Source organism: Cinclus cinclus, chromosome Z (assembly GCF_963662255.1).
Source record: "Cinclus cinclus chromosome Z, bCinCin1.1, whole genome shotgun sequence".
Classification (NCBI taxonomy): domain Eukaryota; kingdom Metazoa; phylum Chordata; class Aves; order Passeriformes; family Cinclidae; genus Cinclus; species Cinclus cinclus.
In genome coordinates this window covers 53355339-53372834 of record NC_085084.1, presented here as the reverse complement: position 1 = coordinate 53372834, position 17496 = coordinate 53355339, and the positions used below count along the sequence as shown (strand labels likewise).

General features: G+C 38.2%; 1 protein-coding gene across 2 annotated transcripts in view; it reads right to left on the bottom strand.

Moving 5' to 3' along the window:
* FREM1 (FRAS1 related extracellular matrix 1) overlaps nt 1–17281 on the bottom strand; it is a 55985-nt gene extending 38704 nt beyond the window's left edge. For both annotated transcript variants that reach the window (XM_062513176.1, XM_062513177.1), the window contains exons 1-12: nt 17051–17281; nt 11940–12034; nt 11091–11392; nt 10444–10640; nt 9456–9779; nt 7954–8062; nt 5959–6090; nt 4145–4489; nt 3342–3484; nt 2597–2793; nt 1345–1435; nt 139–306 (exon numbers count right to left, since the gene is read on the bottom strand). In XM_062513176.1, the coding sequence (XP_062369160.1) occupies nt 139–306; nt 1345–1435; nt 2597–2793; nt 3342–3484; nt 4145–4489; nt 5959–6090; nt 7954–8062; nt 9456–9779; nt 10444–10640; nt 11091–11392; nt 11940–12034; nt 17051–17281 (2334 nt within the window). The remainder of the gene's footprint in view (nt 1–138; nt 307–1344; nt 1436–2596; nt 2794–3341; nt 3485–4144; nt 4490–5958; nt 6091–7953; nt 8063–9455; nt 9780–10443; nt 10641–11090; nt 11393–11939; nt 12035–17050) is intronic.
* Between the last annotated feature and the right edge of the window lie 215 nt (nt 17282–17496).

Below are 17496 nucleotides of genomic sequence, written 5' to 3'. Positions count from 1 at the left end.
CAAGCTGTGTGCAAGACTCTGAAACCCTGATCCCATGGAAAATTCATTTTTTTATCCCAGTAAAATCAGAACATTCCTCTGCATATCTACCCAAAGCAATTTCCAAGTCCTTCCTTCTCACTTTCACCACCACCCTACCTGTGGGGCTTGGTTGTCCACAGGAAGAATTGTAATATTGAAACAGATCCCATACAAAGTGCCTCCATGCTGATTGCTGACAGAAAAAATAAACTGGACTTGCTGAGGTTCAGGTCCAATGTCCTGCAGGGGAGGCATGTAAGCAACTTTCATATAGTTCACAGCATGCTACAAAAAGAGAAGAGGGGTGCATGTAAGAGGAGATAATGGGAGTACCCATAATCCATGACCTTAGGGACCTTTATCATCCCCTGTTTAGGTGTTACCCAGCCATCAAAATAAATTTCAGAAATTTTGCATGTACTCTTAAGGTACTAGCCATACTTTGATTAAATTGCATCTTTAGGTACAAATTAGATGAGTACAGGTTCAAGTACTCAAATCCACAGCAAAAAATACAGATGTGGTTTAGAAGTGATAGCAGAGGTGATGGCCTGAACTTCTTTATGGATGTCTTTAAAATTGCTAGTCCAGGATCTTTTCTAACTGTGACTTTAAAAAAAACTCACAATTCATAAAAGATAACATCTCCCATAGCTGAATTTGCCCACATCAGTGTGAATAGTAACTGCATGCCCTGTGTTTCATGACAAGGACAGGCCAGTGATAGGAACACCAAAATCGTGCATCCAGATACCCATATTGGGCACACAGTTTAGGATCTGTAGGGTCAGAGTTCCCATTATGGTAGTGCAATGATCATTGTGCAACTTTAACCATACAGCACACCATACAGATATAAACACACAGATATAAAACAGGACTTTAGTAATAATAATTTTGTAAACTACAAAAGCATGAAAACTGATCTACAGAATCCTGACAAAAGTCTGGTCTGGCCTGTTCCATCCTGTACTACATCTACTGGTGGAGACACTGAGATGAAGCAGGAAACTGTTCAAGGTCTTACTTCCACATTTTGTATACCTCTTTCATCATATGAAGCCAAATTCAGCCTACCCAAGCAACTCTAGCGGCTGCTGGTTTTAGGACATTTGTGTTTACATATAGAAAAACTGAAGCATGACAGACATTTGTTTTAAAATTTGGTGTCAGAATAGCAGAGTTTTGAGCTTCTTAAGCAGAGCTTGTGATAGTACTGCTCCTCAGTTTCTATCTCTTGTTTTCCTGTCAAATAAAAGCTGTACACTTGTAACTTTTGAAAGTTGTTTAGAATCCATTATGATATCAGGTAACTTAACAAACCTGAGTGAATGACCGTAGTGGAAGAGCAGCAGGATCCTTGACCAGTTTGGGGATGGTGTCCACCATAAACAGCTTCCCAGCATCTGAGTACCTACACAAAATTATGTGTGTCACATCTTGGCTATCAATACCAAAGAACAAGAAAAATATCCATGTAGTTCAATCTTGCATTTTAAATTAGCTTCTCACTTCCAGCTGCATTGAAAGAAAAAACATTTCCCTTTCTTCCATACTTGCTATTCATGTAAACATTAACACAGAAAACTGACCAAAAGAAATACTTTTCATGATGATCATGAAAAATCATCTCATAACTTATAAGCAAGCTCTGGAATTACTGCAAGTGTGTCTCTATACACCCCAGATACCATTTATACCACCTGCAAGTCAAATTTAGCATAGTATTATTACCTGCACACCTGCATTTATCTATAAGTAGAAAAAATGATTATTTATTGTTTCATTCATATTATAAACTCTGAAATTAGCTGGTTTCCAGCAACCTAGCTTTCCAACAGCAGTAACCAGCAAACTGGATAATCATGTGGCTATTTGACTGATTAGGGAAACAGCCTTCTCCCCCAACTACATAATGATCCTTTGCTGCTTGATGTCAAAATTGGAAGTGTTGATCTTCAGCTTAAATGGTACAATGTCTGGATTTAAAACCTTTCATTTAGCAAATTGTTGATGACGCTCTAATGAGATTACAGCCCCAGTGATATAAACTGGTACTACACCCATTCTTTATATACCTCACTTGCTCCCACAGCATATTCTGCCTGTTTTGTGCTCCACATCTTCCTACTTCACAGTCAGGAGTGCCTGATACATATTCTTGAAAAAGCTGTAGTACCTCCTGTCCTCAGTCTGGGGATGGCACAGGTCAGCCCCATTCTAACAGCTAGGAGAGGTGCTGTGACTTGTGCATGAAGCTATATGGGAGCCCACAAGTCAGTGTAAAATGTATATCAAACCAAAGGAAAGAAAATATTTCACAAGATACCCTGTTTCTTATTTCTTCTTCAACTATGTATTACCTATTTCTTATACTCTGTGCATTACTCTGTTGCTTCAGGCTGTAGCTTACCCTTTACCATCAAACGGAGAGCTGCATCCAGCTATTGTCACTTGCACTTTCAACAAATAGATGAAGAATTTAAGGCACAAGTATGCTACTGCCACTGAGGCTGCTCCTCTTACATGGGTTATTCCCCTGTCCTACCTGAAAGATACATCAGGTTGCACCTACCCATGGGTACAAGAGAAAAATGGGGAAGTGGTTATGGTGTATGTGAGCTCCCTGTCTTGCTCTTCCACATCTATGAAGTGGAGATGTTTCTTAGTTAGATGAGAAATCTCAGTCTCCTTAACAGCCAGGTGACGAGTCACTCCTGGAGCTTCTCTGGGTAGCTGATCATCCACAGGGATAATGTGAACCATCATCACCTGGAATTGGGGAGACATTAGAATCATCAGCCATTCCTCTCAGTAAGAGAGTTTCCCAAGTAGCTGTTTACTAACATCCATGCAGAAGTGGGTCAGTGGACTCCGGGATACTGTTATGCCATATCATCAACACATAAGTAATGGAGGAATATAGCAGTTAAAGGCAAAGATTCCGAATCTTAGAGGTTTCCCTTTCAATTCAAAGTTAAATTCAGTATGTTGGACTCCTGAGTGAAAAAAATAGTCTATTCTAAGTTGACTTCAGGAGGGGTTTTAATTATTTTTTATTGTCTCCAATTGCAATTTGTTTTTGACGTTTCATTTTATAGCATAGGAAGAAGTTTTCTCAATTAACTTTTCTCTATACAGTCAGGGAGAGTATTACCCCATTGAAAGCAAGAAGAAATAGCCCTGAAGAGCTCTGTGGTGATGCCTGTCATCAGAAAAAAATCTCTACTAATTTTATTTGAAAGCCTGTAAGAATCTGTAAGATATCAGCCATTTGAAGAAAAAATTCAGGAAACTGCAAAGATGCTTCCATTTCATACCTGTGGCTCTGAGAGATTTGGAGGGTCATGGCTATCACATAGCACAAACTCAAGGGAGTCTTCAAATATTTCTCCTCCCAAATGATGATAATAAATCATTCCATTAAACAGATCCCTCTGAAGAAAACTGTTGACAGAATACCCTGTTGAAATGAAGAATACATCTTCCATTGAACACTCCATTATTTTATTGCTACACTAAAGTTATGCATTAGGTGTGCAAAAAACTGGGGAAGTATAATGTCCTCTTTTTCACCCTAACTGGAGCAAGTCCTTTGGAATCTTCTCCCATTGTATTCCACATTCTCCAAAGACCACCAACAACTTATTTTCTATGTCACCTAAAAATGATTCAAAAAATGAAGCAACACAACAAACAGTCTGAAAGCTACGTTCAAAAGTCAGAAGAGAATTTGTAGGTCTAACAGCCTCTACAGTCTAGCACAGGAATTTCTGGGCTGTTACATGGAAGGAGAGTTTTCTCATCATCTAGCATAATTACTAATTTGTCACAGATCCTTGCAGGTAACTCCTGACAAGCCCAATACTTTTTCCATAGAAAAGTACTGTAGTAAAATGGACTCAGAATGGAAGAATTACAGGATAAATTATGTACACAGGGACAGTTATCCTAGTGCAGAGACCAACATTGATTAGTGATGGGGTTTTACACTACAGTGAAAGAAGAACAAATTTTTCATTATTTGTCCTGAGCCAAAATAAAGTGTCTGACTGTAACATTTACTGATTTTTTAAAAGGAGGGGACAAAGAAAAGTGTGCTTTTGTGGATGTGCTTCATTACCTATCAAGTTTGGTCCTGGTTTCTTCATGATTTCTCCAGCCTGTGATGGCTTGGTAATGTTGAATAGTATGTAATCATCACTGGATTCCATGTCTGAAGCATGAAGCATGGAGCCCTGAATCAGGATCGTCTGTCCCTCGTGAACTTCAATGACCACATTGCTGATCAGAAATGGAGGGCTATCATCTTTAGGTAGGATATTTATTGGAAACTTATGGCGAATACTGTGGGAGCCATCAAAAATTCTAAATACCACAAAGTCCTTAGTAGAATCACTGTCATCATGATGGTAGCAAACAACTCCAGCCTGAATGTCTGAGACGGTGAACAAGAATCCTTTCCCTCCTGTCAAAACAGTGGAAGAAAATACATCAAAAATGCATGGTTCAGCGGAGAAAAGTATATTTCTACTAATATGAGGATTATTGAGGGAGAGAGATTAGCAATGTATTGTTAACTAGAAAAATCAAATGTAACTTCATCTATCAAAAACAAGATTTTAGGGGTTGGAAGAGCTAATAAGAATGCAATATGTACAACTATGACAGCAGAGAAAATCCTCCAAATGCCACTAAAGGTAAATGGAGATATCAAAGACTTTTAACTGTGATTGTTTCCACTTCAACTTCTGTTTTCTTATCAGAGCATTTTGCATGTATTTTAAGAATGAAAAAATACAGTATTTATAATTAAAGATCAGGAATTTATTTCAAGTAAAATATAAGGAAGCAGGGATTTTGGTATACTGACATTATTGTCTGTAATTACGACAAAAAAATGTATGCATGACATTTCTGCTTCACTAGAAATGCTATGCATACAGACAAATATTCAGGCAAGTAAAAGGATTCAAGAACTGTGAGCTAGCACTAAAACGTATGATCTCCTCAGGGCCACCAAGAAAAGAAGCCAAGCATTCCTGTAAGATTTTACCAAAAAAAGACAATTGCCGAGACTTGTGGTGATGTTTTCCTTGGCATGTGCCTATGAGGACAGACAAAAGAGAGTAAGGCGCAGTCACTGGAGATAAAATATCCACCCCTGGTTGGTGCGTGGTAGTCTGAGAAACCCTTGAACTCAGAATGCAAGGGCAGGACTGCCACCAAGAGATGGGTCCTGGCTGGGTGCACAGTCCCCCTAACACTGTATTTGGGGCTGAACCCACCTAGCACTGCTGACAGTGCACAGTTCCTGTCTGTAACCTTGCAGGAGGATGATCTGCAGAAACTGGACTACTTTGTCAGGAGTTTTCTGAATTTAAGTTTACTTCTGAATAGTTTCTGTTTGATATATTCAAAACAACACCTTTTCTTTAAATAATTTATGTCTATCAAAAAACTCAGCACTTATAGGGACAACATGTTCCCACCCTGCAAAGAACAAAAATAGTAATATTGGTAATGCAGAAGGCTAATGAGGTAGAATTCTAATTTAATTTCCACTTTTTAAAATAAACCTTATAGCTGCCAGTAACAACTATATCCAAGTGTTGTCTGTATTTGCCAACAAATCAAAATCAGCTGGCATTCCTTAACATCTGCAAGCAAAAATGTAAGAACAGAAAATGTATTGACTGTGTTTCTCCTAAATAATGTTTCTCAATGAATGCATAGCTGATTTCTTTAAAAGTTCACCTTTGGAGTGTAAATGTATATCAGGAAAGCAAAGGTTTAAATACTGAATTTTTGAACATTCCTGTTTAAATAACCATGTCTATCATGGTTGTAGCAGGGGAAGGTGGTCAGCAGAGGGAGCAGAGCTGTTGTTTTATCATAGAGGAGATTTTTCCAGTCTCTGGAGTTGAAATTACCTACCTCTCACTGACAGCCGCCCATGCTGTAATCCATCAACCGTGACCAAGCGAACATTTTGGATGTCATCATTGTCTACAATTTGGAAGTGTTGCCATGTGATGGGTCGGGATTGCCCTTCTAAGAGGTTGAGGCCTGAAAAGAGCAGACAGCTATGTCACTGCAAACATCTACTGCTTCTAAAGGAGTTTCCAACCAGGAAAACATGCAGAATATATAATTCTATCTACACATCTATGTATGAAAGGCATTCCAGTGGAGGTTTATATTGGATATTAGGAAAAATTTCTACACTAAAAGAATAATTTAGCCTTGGAACAAGCTCCCCAGGGCAGTAGTGGAGTCACCATCACTGGAAGTGTTCAAAAAAACAAGTTGTCATGGCACTTCATTATATAGTTTAGTGGACATGGTGTTACTCAGATGAAGATAATTTTGGAGGTTTTCAGCCTCAATACTTCTATAGCACTGTGATTCTAAGGCCACCTAAAAGTCTCATAACAATTTCTGATATACTTGATTTTGGTCACTGTCTTTAAGGAATCTTTTTTCAGAGAAATAACCAATTCCGATGTTACAGATTGCACATTGTGCAGGTAGCTTCATGTGCAAGTTGCACATTGTGCTCTGAGTGGAGGGAAATATCTGGAGCCACAAGCAAACATCCATGAATGGGCATGGACCCTTTGTTTAAAAAAGGGCATGGGGTGTGGCTGGTCACCCAGAGACTGCAGAACCCAATGAGCAACTAGAACAAATATCAGTATTGGAACAAGTACACACAGACTGTGGGGGTATAAAAGTCAAGGATTCCTTTGTTCAGGGTCCCTCCACAGAGACACCAATTTGAACCAATTTTGTGTTGCTGCCGCACTGTTAAATTACAGAAAGGAATCAGACAGCAAGTATTGTGATATGGGACACCCAGTCTGAGGCAGTAACAGAAAGCTGTCTGTTAGTGTGTGTGTGTGTGGTGAGTGTAGGAAGTCAAGCAGGACATCCATCAGGCCACTGGAGCCACCTGCTGTGAATGGCCCCAGTCCCATCAGTGAGAGTCTTGGGTGGTGCCACTGCAGTTCACAGAGAGGGGCATCTGAAAGGTCAGGCTGGAAAGTTTACTTGACATCTGGTTTCCAGTTATCTGATAATCTAATGAGGCACATTTCTGGACATTTGCACTGACAGGAGCATTGCTCTTGAAATCTCATAATATCTGAAACTGGCCATTTCGATTCTTTAGTGAGTCTGCAGTTAAAAACATATGTTGATCTTCATGACACAGAACAGTGTTCCTTCTTACTTAAACAGTCATTTCAGGTGAGGCTTCTCTGTAAGACATGAGGTAGCTTCTTCATAGCTCCTTTCCCTTTCTCCTGTAGGAAAACTGCACTTTCCTGGGTGTTAACTTCTAGTTGTGTTTGATCTTGTATATTTTCCTTTTGATCATTAAGTATCAATGCACTCTAGATGAGGGACTCTGTTCCCTTTCCAGTACAAGGATTATAAATCTGTTTGAATTAGACATAGCCCTGTAAGATTTCCAGGCTTTCAATAGCTGGTGGTATATCATGCCCATTTTCCTAGTTTTTATTTTTGCTCACTTCCACTTTAGACAACACCAACAAGCCTTGGTCTTTTCCACATGCTACCCCACTATTCCTATATCCTAACTATTCCTAATATCATATATTTGCCCTTAATATTTATACATTCTTATGTACAGTTCATTCTTCAAGAAAATGCTGTATAAATAAATCCTGGTTTTCCCGTAACACTATTTTTTGTTAATTTTTCATTCTAGTTAAGACATTAGATCTTCTTCAAGTGGTTGTAAAATGTTCCCTCCAATATGGATACAGGGGAAAACAGATTTATGCTCCTTCAGTTTAATGATCCTTAAAATCTGGGTATGAATCTGAATTTTAGAGATTTGTCAAATAAATGTGTCAAAATATTATTAATTCTGAAGTAAAATGCACTTAGCATAAGAGATCTCACCTGTGTTCCATGAAACCCGAGGGGCATTTGTGTCTGCTGTTCTGATAGAAAGATGCACAGTGATTGGCAAACTCCTTTCAAAGTAGAAGTCATGCACCTCAAACTCCACCTGTTGTGAAAACAGACAAATCGCTTGCCGAAAACTGGAAACCAAATGTACTTCAAAACACATATAGAGCATTCTCTCCTGAGAGATCTTACAGGCATCTGATAATATGTTAATAAACAAAACTTAATTTAGCTTTCAAAAAGAGCCACAGAAGTTCTGCATAAAACCTTGTATCTGCCTTTTTTTGCTCTTTGCAGTGAATTCTGTGAAACTTAATTTGTAGTGTAGGTAATTTTCATTTTATTTGGAGTACTGTTAAATCATCAATTAATATAGAGATTTTTCTTTTTAGTAGTCAAAATAAAATGTTGAGGAGAGATTTTCTGCTCTTTTAAGAGGTGTAGGACCAAAAATAGATATGACAGAAAATATACGCACTAGTATAGAAAAAATAAAATTTTAAAAAGAAATCAAACTCTTGAGTTTTCAAACTACAGAACTGACAAATTCTTGAACATGCAATCAAACAATGCTGAAAGCACAACAGAGCTGAGGCACTTAAGGAGCAGACGTTTTTTGTAGGATGTCTGGTCCTCACATTAAGGAAATAGGGAAAGAAGGTTTCTGTGACAGCCAAGAAAAAAAAAAAGTGAGACAAGACTAGTCAGCATCAATTTCCAGTTACTGTTGCTCTGCTTTCCAGGCAACACTTTCCTCAGCTTACCTTGCTCTCATTCTCTGTTTTTTTCAGTTCTGTTACTTTAGTACCAACCATTTTGCTTTGATTGGGTAATTCCTTAAGTACCTTATCAGACAGTTATTTCATAACTTACTCAAGAAACTGCAGACAGAAGCCTGATCTCATTCATCATTGTATCATGCTCTTTATGTTAGTGACGTGCTTTTACTACTCCTATCAGGAACTGTTGGGAGCCCCTTTTTGTTATCCCTAAACCTCCATTATCACAGCAGGTAGGCTGTAAGGCCAAATAGCAGTTCTGGACTTAAATGGTCTATCTTTCATGACTTTAAATATCTCATCTCTGCAGAGGTCACAGAGACCATAACAACATGCAGGGATAAAAGCTGTGTGGAAAAGGCATCATTGATCTTTCCAAAGGCTCTCTGGGAGATGTACAAGCACTGTTATTTCACTATTCCTCTTACCAAAAAAAAAAAAAATCCAGTTTAGAGGGACTAACAAGTTTTCAGTAATGATTATGTAGTAATTAGTATAATAAATAAGTTATTATGTAATTAGCAATAAACATCTATTTTATGTTAGTTAAGATGATGTATCATAGGAGAAAGTAGTAACATATTTTACCTCTGCTCCTATACTGCATATAGTTTTTAAAATGTTTTCCCTGAAAAATATCCATTACATATGATTCAATTTTACTTAATCTTAAGGAAGTGAACAACAGCAAAAGTTCACACACCCCACCATTACCTCATAACTCCTCCTCTCTGTGTGGCTGTTATTTGGAGGCTGATAAGCAATGAGCATGTCACTGAGATCCTTCCACGTGAAGGAGCCAACAGTTTTTGTGTGGTCAGAGAGGTGAGTGATAAAGCCCTGTGGAGGTGGCTTGGTAACATTGAATATGAGCAAGGACTTTGGAGTTTCATTGTCTTCAGCGTCAATGGTTGTGGTTGTAATAGGGGTTAGGATAAATTGATCTACTTCCAGGAATAACTTTGACATTGGGGCAGCTTTGGGTATTTGGTTGGGAATGGCACCTCTAATCCAAACAGGGAGCCATGCATACTCCGTCTACAACAGGAAAAAAAATGAAGAAACTGAAAAGGCAAAGTAAAGTGAAAAAAATAACTTCAATTTCTTTTAGCAAATCAGGGTACATGTGAATGCAATAATTATTTTGAAAAGAAAAACTGAAGTACTTTAATTAGAAAATGCCTAGAGTAAATATTGAGAGATCGTGAATATGACTTTCAAGTTTATTAGTCTTATTTATGTCCTTAATTTGGGACTGAAACTACTTCATTTGATGTGAGTTTAATGAATAACTTTATCTGACAGAAACATGCACAAGCTATTAATTATTATTAACTGAATATATTCACAGAGCTCTTGACTTATTAATTACTGTATATGCTGAAGTCAGTGCAGATCATGCTGCATAGAAGTTGTGGAATTATGTCAGAATTAATTTTTCACTCAGTATAAACTAGTTATGTCTGACAGTAATCAACCAGAGGTGTTTCTCTGTAGCAATAATGGTCTAATCATAGAGGCATGGAGATAACGCCTTTCATTAAGTTAGCTGGCAAAGTTCTAAGAACTGGAAAAATGTAAAGGCTCCCTGTCTCTCTTTAAATGTGACAAGGATCAAAAAAATAAATAAAAAAGAAACAACAGCAACAATAAAAAGGCACAGGATGACAATCAGACATTATAAACTTGAATAAAAGTCTACCTTGTGCAGAGTTTTGCTTCTGCTGTCTGAGAGATCCAACCTTACAGGAATATAGTCAACATCGGGTGAGGGGGGGTCAAGATGTTGGTACTGAATGCCCATTCTCAGAAATTCTTCACAACTCATCTTTTTGTTGTTAATAACTCCTATTCCCAGTGTACAGTTCCCATTTCTGCACTTCTGGCTCAGTCTGTGCTCTGTAACCCAACAGCAATAGTGAAAGTTACTGGAGGAGAAACCAACATGGGGAACCTGCCCATGTAGCTAAAGTAACCCTGAGAGAAACAGTGTGGTTAGAAGTAGGGCTCCTTTCCTGACTTAATTTTTCCTACAGGATTTTGTTTTCAACTGACATCTTCCAACTCCATCTTCCTTTGATGTCTTGGTTAGGTGCTGACTCCAGCAACTACCTGTGCCATTTCTACTGAGTCTTGGCACTCACAAAGCTGTCATATTGGGCAACATGTCTAGAAGCCAGAAAAAGAACCTAATCAAGGAATTATTGACCCAGATTTGTGATTGCATGGTGCCTCACAAAAAATTCACGTCTCTTTCATGCCCACAATAGCTCAAGCTGTTCATTTAAACTTCACATGACCCACTGTTGCAGAGCACGTGCTGACGCAAACAACAAAAGCACGTCATACTCATGCCAGGGAAGAAGGTCCATGGCTGATCTCCAGAAAACTGCTCTTGCTGCATTTTCCTCACAATAAGCTGGCCGTGAGCAGGTAGGTGAGTTTCTGAAGAGATTATAGAAATGGTGCAATCCAGGTTTATCTTCCTGTCATAATCAAAGGTGAGGACGTTCTTGTCAATCACCCTAGACAGACCATAGTATTCAGCAACTTCCAAAGAATGCGAGCGCATTTTTATGATGTTACAGTCTGGCTCAAGTAACTGCACATGAAGAGTGAATGTTTCTACAAATGTTTCAATTTCTGTAAACCTGCAAGTGACAGAAGAAAATTAGTTACTCTTCATCCCATCTTCTGTTGTTTTGATTTATGCATTGCCCTCATCTTTGAAACTGAATTACTTGAACCTTTTTCTCTCTCGTGTGCTCAAGCCTTGAATCACCATAATCCAGACCCTGCTGCCCAAATCCCCCTACTTATAAGTAGGGTGTCTGTGTGAAGGAAGAGATTACTTTCTATGTATATATGGGAGTGTCTCTCCCTATCAGCAGGATAGCAGAGGACACACAGTACTCTAAAAGTACTATTGTCACTTTCCATAGCATAATGAAAAATCATTGGTTTTGTGTAATAAACCAGCAATACATAATACACATTAAATGAGCATACCTGCAAGAGATGGTGAGAAATGTTTCTGTAAACAGATGGTCACTTGTTGACTAATGATGCAGCTACTCAATCTTAGTGGTAACATGTACAGCAGAACATGCTTTAACCATAAAATATGGACTGCTTGCTCTTCCGAAGGACAGCTGGGCTTCTGGTAACAGTGAAGTGTGATCTGCTGCTGCTGCTTACCTGTACAGCCGAAGCACGACCGTGTCTTCATCTAAAATTGGACATCCATTGTGGGTATATTTCACTTCATTAGGAAGGAAGTGACAGTCAAAAACCTATGAAAGAGAAAAAATAGACTGCCACCACACTGCCAAAGATGTTAACTTCACAGCATCTGCTCCACTTCTCCCTCAGTGCCTGGAATACACCAGACTGAGAAAATTTTTAATGTGTAGTTAATTTCTATGAATAGGTATTCACCCGTACTGTAATCTCCCAGTGAGAGTCAGATCAACCACTTAAACATGGGACTGACAGCACTCCACAATTAGAAAGGCAAAGGTCATATGTGATTGTTTCAGGCTGCCAAGTCCCACCCCAGTACAAAATATAGTTTGACCTCACCTTCTTTACCTCTGCATACTGGAGTTCAGGGTGTAGATATATCCTGCAGTGCATACAACTGTACTGGTGCTGAAAAGCCAGCACTTTCAGCATTAAAATTTGAGATCTATTGACTTTTAAAGTTGCTCATGACAATACCTTGATTATGTAGTAAATCTTGCTTTATGTCTTCTACAACTGTACCACAAAAAGCACAACACAGTGAAATTTCTATTAGAAACCTCACTAACACAGAGCTGTTCCCAGTTTTTGTGAGACTGTTTTTCTACCAGTAGGTCTTTTCTAGATCAGATATCATCTCTGTGCCATACAAACATCTGGCCCCAAAATCAGTGTAATCCACAGTGCAAAAACAAGCAGATATCTGTATTTCCCTACCAGCTATTTCAGAATAGACTAATTCTTACAACATACCTGATACAGGCAAAATTTTTTAGTCTGTCTGGCCACAGTTTAACCATCTAAGGTAGACACTTTTTTCAGGCAGATTGAGTTATTTAATGGTAGGTTGACTTGTGACAGCAGGGCCTGACACAAATAGAGAAAGGATTGCTTTGACACACATTCTTTGGAAAATGCATTTGGATTCTGGGACATACAATTCTCATGTTCTCAAATACTGCAATTTGTAAGACTGACAATTTGTAATTCTTATGCAATATTGTTTCTTTACTGAAAAACCAGCTGAAAGCTCCTAGCATTGATAAAATTATGCCTATATTATCCTTGCCATAACTGGGAATCCCAATGCAGTCCATGGAGGATTGAAAATGCTCATGTTTCACATCTACACAGAGAAAAGGCATATTCTAGCCAGCAAAAAACCAAAATCACTGCATTTCCTAAGCATTTCACAATGAAATGTAATGAAATTTTAATTACATTTTTAAGGGCAGTATTCACAAATGGTTATATGAATTTCCACCGACTAAAGTGAAATCTGTTCAACATTCACTAACAGATCTAATGAAGCCATAGCTAATTGCAAGTAATGTATTATATGGCTGACTGACTAGCCACTTTTTTCTTTTTTCTTTTTTCTTTTTTCAAAAAAGAAGATATAATTTCTTAATGACAGTAATTTTTAAAATATGACAAAAGAATCATTAAAATGAAGGGCCTTGCATGAATTGCCTTTGTTTTCCCAACCACTTTAGATGATGGTGAAACAGCTAAGGGACTTTAGTAAGGTTCGAAATTGTTGACTGAAAGTGTAGCTCATAGAGAAAATCTTTGGATGCTCTGACTTTCAGTGTAAAATTTATGTAATAAATTAATTCTAAATTAAATGTTAATGCATAGTTAACTGAAGTGCTTCATAATCACCTTGTGTATTTACATTAAAGGATTAAAGAATTCTTGAACTTTGTTTCTTTCTAGTCATTACACAGAATAGAACTTGTATCCTATACTGGAAGAATAGTTAGACTTTCTCAGCTTTCATTATTAGTGAAAGAGTCTACTTCCACTGAAGTTAATCTCAGATGCTCAAGTAATGTGATAATTTTTCTGTATTCCTAGAAAATTTAAAATGTATTGCCTGCTTTTAACTTTCATCAAGAAGAGCAGTGTACTAAGTCTTTTATTTTTTGGTTATTTTTTTTTAAGTGATGAGTTACTTGATTGTCAGACATATATATATGGATTAACCTCTTGGAATAAACTGTGGTGTTATGGAAAATATGCTTGGTTTTATTGGGACTGCTTCGAAAGGAAGTACAAGAACAATTTGTGGAAAACAAAATTAGTCTCATATGATGAAAATTTTGGCTATGTTGTGGCTGTTATGTTGTGTATTGTTTTCGAATGCTACAGAAATATGTGCTCTGCTTTCTTCTCAAATGAAAACAGCAACTACATCTTTTGGTTACCTGATATCCTTTCTTTCTTAGTACAAACTAACATAAAGTAATGTGATATTTAAGTAATCAATTAATTAAGTAATCAATTGGGTAGTCTTATGTGATATTCTACAAAAAAATGGGAAAAAAGTAGTTATGTGGTACACTACCTTAAAGAAAAAATAAGTATATTATATACAAAATCCTTTCCTATTGTAGTTTCAGAAGCAACTTTCAGTTGTACACTGAAAATAAGATTCTTCACTGACATAAATCAGTATAAGCCTCAAAATCAATAGGATTTTGGTTCCATAAAGCTGTTTTGGGGGACAAGGCCAAAGGGATTACAGGTAAAAGACATCCAAGCCCTTCTCTTGCCCACTGATACAATCACTCCATCACAGAAGGCCAATGGATGGGTCAGGCAGGACCTGCTCTTGGTGAAGCTATGCTGCCTGTCTTGAGTCACCTCCCTGTCCTCCCTGTGCCTCAGCACAGCTTTCAGGAGGATTTGTTTGAGGATCTTCCCAGGCACAGAGCAGAGGCTGACAGGTCAATTATCCCCAGGAATGATCTACCCTTTTTAAGGATGGGTACTGTATGTTCCTTTTTCCAGTCTGGAAATTTCACCTGACTGCCGCCATGACTTTTCAAATACTGTGGAAAGTGGGTTCACAACTGCATCATCCCTAAGGACTCTGGGATGCATCTCACTGGGTCCAATCATATCAAAGCATTAATGTCCTTGTTTTTAAGACATCATTAGTTCTGCATCTTAATTGGTAACAAGAGATTGGAAAATTTAGAACCTTTCCACAAAGGTTTGTTACCACTGACTGACAGTCAGTTTATATGTGTATTGAGACACAATCTGCTTTGCAAAAAGAAACATCTGGTTTATGTTTCTTGATATGTTTTCCTTTTGTATGAACAGGCAAGTCTAATTGTCTATAAATTCACTGGGTAAGACAAAAGAAATCTAAATATTTTCCTAATTACTGCTGAGCTTTGGTTTTTTCCACTTCAACTGCTTTTCAATTACAATTTATAATTAAATTGTCATACATTCCTAGAACATTACTCAATTTAATGGCAGTAAACCAGATCACACCAGAGACATTTTCTGGCTGCAGAATTTCCTGTAGAAAGATCATGAGTGGCACAAGGAGATCTAGATTCTGGCACCTTTTTTCAGGCAGGCACCACTAGCAGGCACAGCCTCTCTCCAGGCTGGTGCCCTAGTCTGCCTGCAGCTTCCACACCCAACTGCCTGAGAACACATTCAGGACCATGAAAGAACAGGTGCTTAACAGAAGTGGGGTGGGGAGAGGGGAAGTAGTTTGGAAAATAAGGTGCAGCGAATGCATATCTCCTGGGATCTCTTGTAAAGGGCTTCTAGCTATGTGTTGAAACATGTTGGATTACACAGGACAAAGTGGCTATTTCAAAATACCTGGGTCCTACTCCACATAGAGGCTGAGGCAGAAACTGAAAGCCAGACAGACTGCCTATAGAAGAGTTTTGCCATAGGTTTCATATTTAAGTTCTTCTTTTCCTCTTCTCCTTTATAATGGATATTATGGAAAATTTCTTTACTGAAAGGTTGCTCAGGCATTAAAACAGGTGTCCCAAGGAAGTGATGGAACCACCATACTCAGAATCATTCAAAAATTGTACATAGATAGGTCTTAGGGACATGGTTTACTAGTGCACCTGGCAGTCCTGGGTTAATAGTTGGACTCTATTCTTTGAGGTCTTTCCAGCTTTGATTCTATGTTTGTGAGTCAAGGACCAACCTATACTGAGGAAGTAGCGGTGGGGTATTATGGTCAGAGTCCCTGTGCTGGCAGAAAACAAACCCTGAGTAGTTTAAGCAGATGCACTGCACTATTTGAGGTCAGTCTCTATAGAAGATCACACACTGTGCTGTCTATCACCTCCTGTTTTCCCTGGTATGCTCCTTTTCTCTGCTCCTTAGGAGTGCTGTTTCCGCTGAAGTACTTGTCACTGATTTGGAAAAATAATACTAATGACCAAGACAGAAGTTTTGAAAACTCTATTGAGACTGGAGCTCCTCCACCTATCTTCAAAGTCCTGGAAAGGAGGTTAAAAACTATATTCATATACAAAAACAAAAAAGTGTATTCTGTAGCACAAACCAGAACTTTTCAAAACACCAAAACCTGCTTGGTTACGAGTCATTAAACCCATTTATTCTCTGCCTATAACATTACAACTTCATGACAACTACTTTCAACTCCTTCCTTCTATAACTCAGGTGAGGCAATTTGTAAAGCAGATGAGTAGCAGAATGGTAATATGTGAAATATACTTCATTATTCCTACAAGCTAGGCATTTTGAACAGAAAACAGGGGAGTTTTAATGTATTTGCCATCTGCTAACAATTTGGCTGTTGCAGAGCAGAACAAACAATGTTGTACACAATGTGCTTATTTATGCGTTTCTTTTTTTCTTAATTGTTTCTTAAGCAGTGGTTCTGTGACTAAAATTGAAAATGCTGTGGTGGGCTATGCATTACTCAAGGGGTATTAGTTACCCTTATGAGAGGAAAATAAGCAACTGAGGGACTGGAGAATATCTCCTGACTGAAAGTTTTGAAATAGCCACTTTTCATTTGTGGAAAGAAACTCCGGCCAGACTCACTTCTGTGCACTCATGCTACTGAGCTCAGCTTTTGGATTTCAGGGTTGCAGTTCTCTGTCAGCTGTCTACTTAAGCAGAAGACTGAATCTCACACACCATTCAGTTTCACACCTTTTTGTCACTACCCAAAAGAAGAACAAAATTCAGTAAAGCAGCTCATTTTAGTTTCTCCCAGACCTACACACACTAACACTCAAAGCATCAAAACAGAGCCCAAATACCTCTGGAGTAAGTTTCCCAACCCTCTGTGTTATTGGCTCATTAATCACAACTTCTACTTTGCAGACATCCTTCTCTCTGGGGATGGAAAACTTGAGGTCTTCTTCTGACAGGAAGACAGACTGTCCCTTCATCACTTTCAACCCAAGGTTCACACTAATAAAGGAGGAACACACAACTCTTAACACAACAGGCAGCAGTAGAAACAAAAAGCTTTTCTCAAAGGGCTTCATATTATAAGGGGGTGCCAGCCTTTTTCACCAGTGAAAAAATTTCTTAACAAAAGGAGTCTTCTTCCTCCACCAGCAGACTTTCACCATATAATGAAGGCATTATTAGTCACAGATAAAAATGTATGACGTGTTTTCTATTAATAGGCTCTCCTTGACTGAAATTTGGGCGGTTATTGGGTAGATATTTTCAAAATATCCTTAAGTTTTTATAAAAT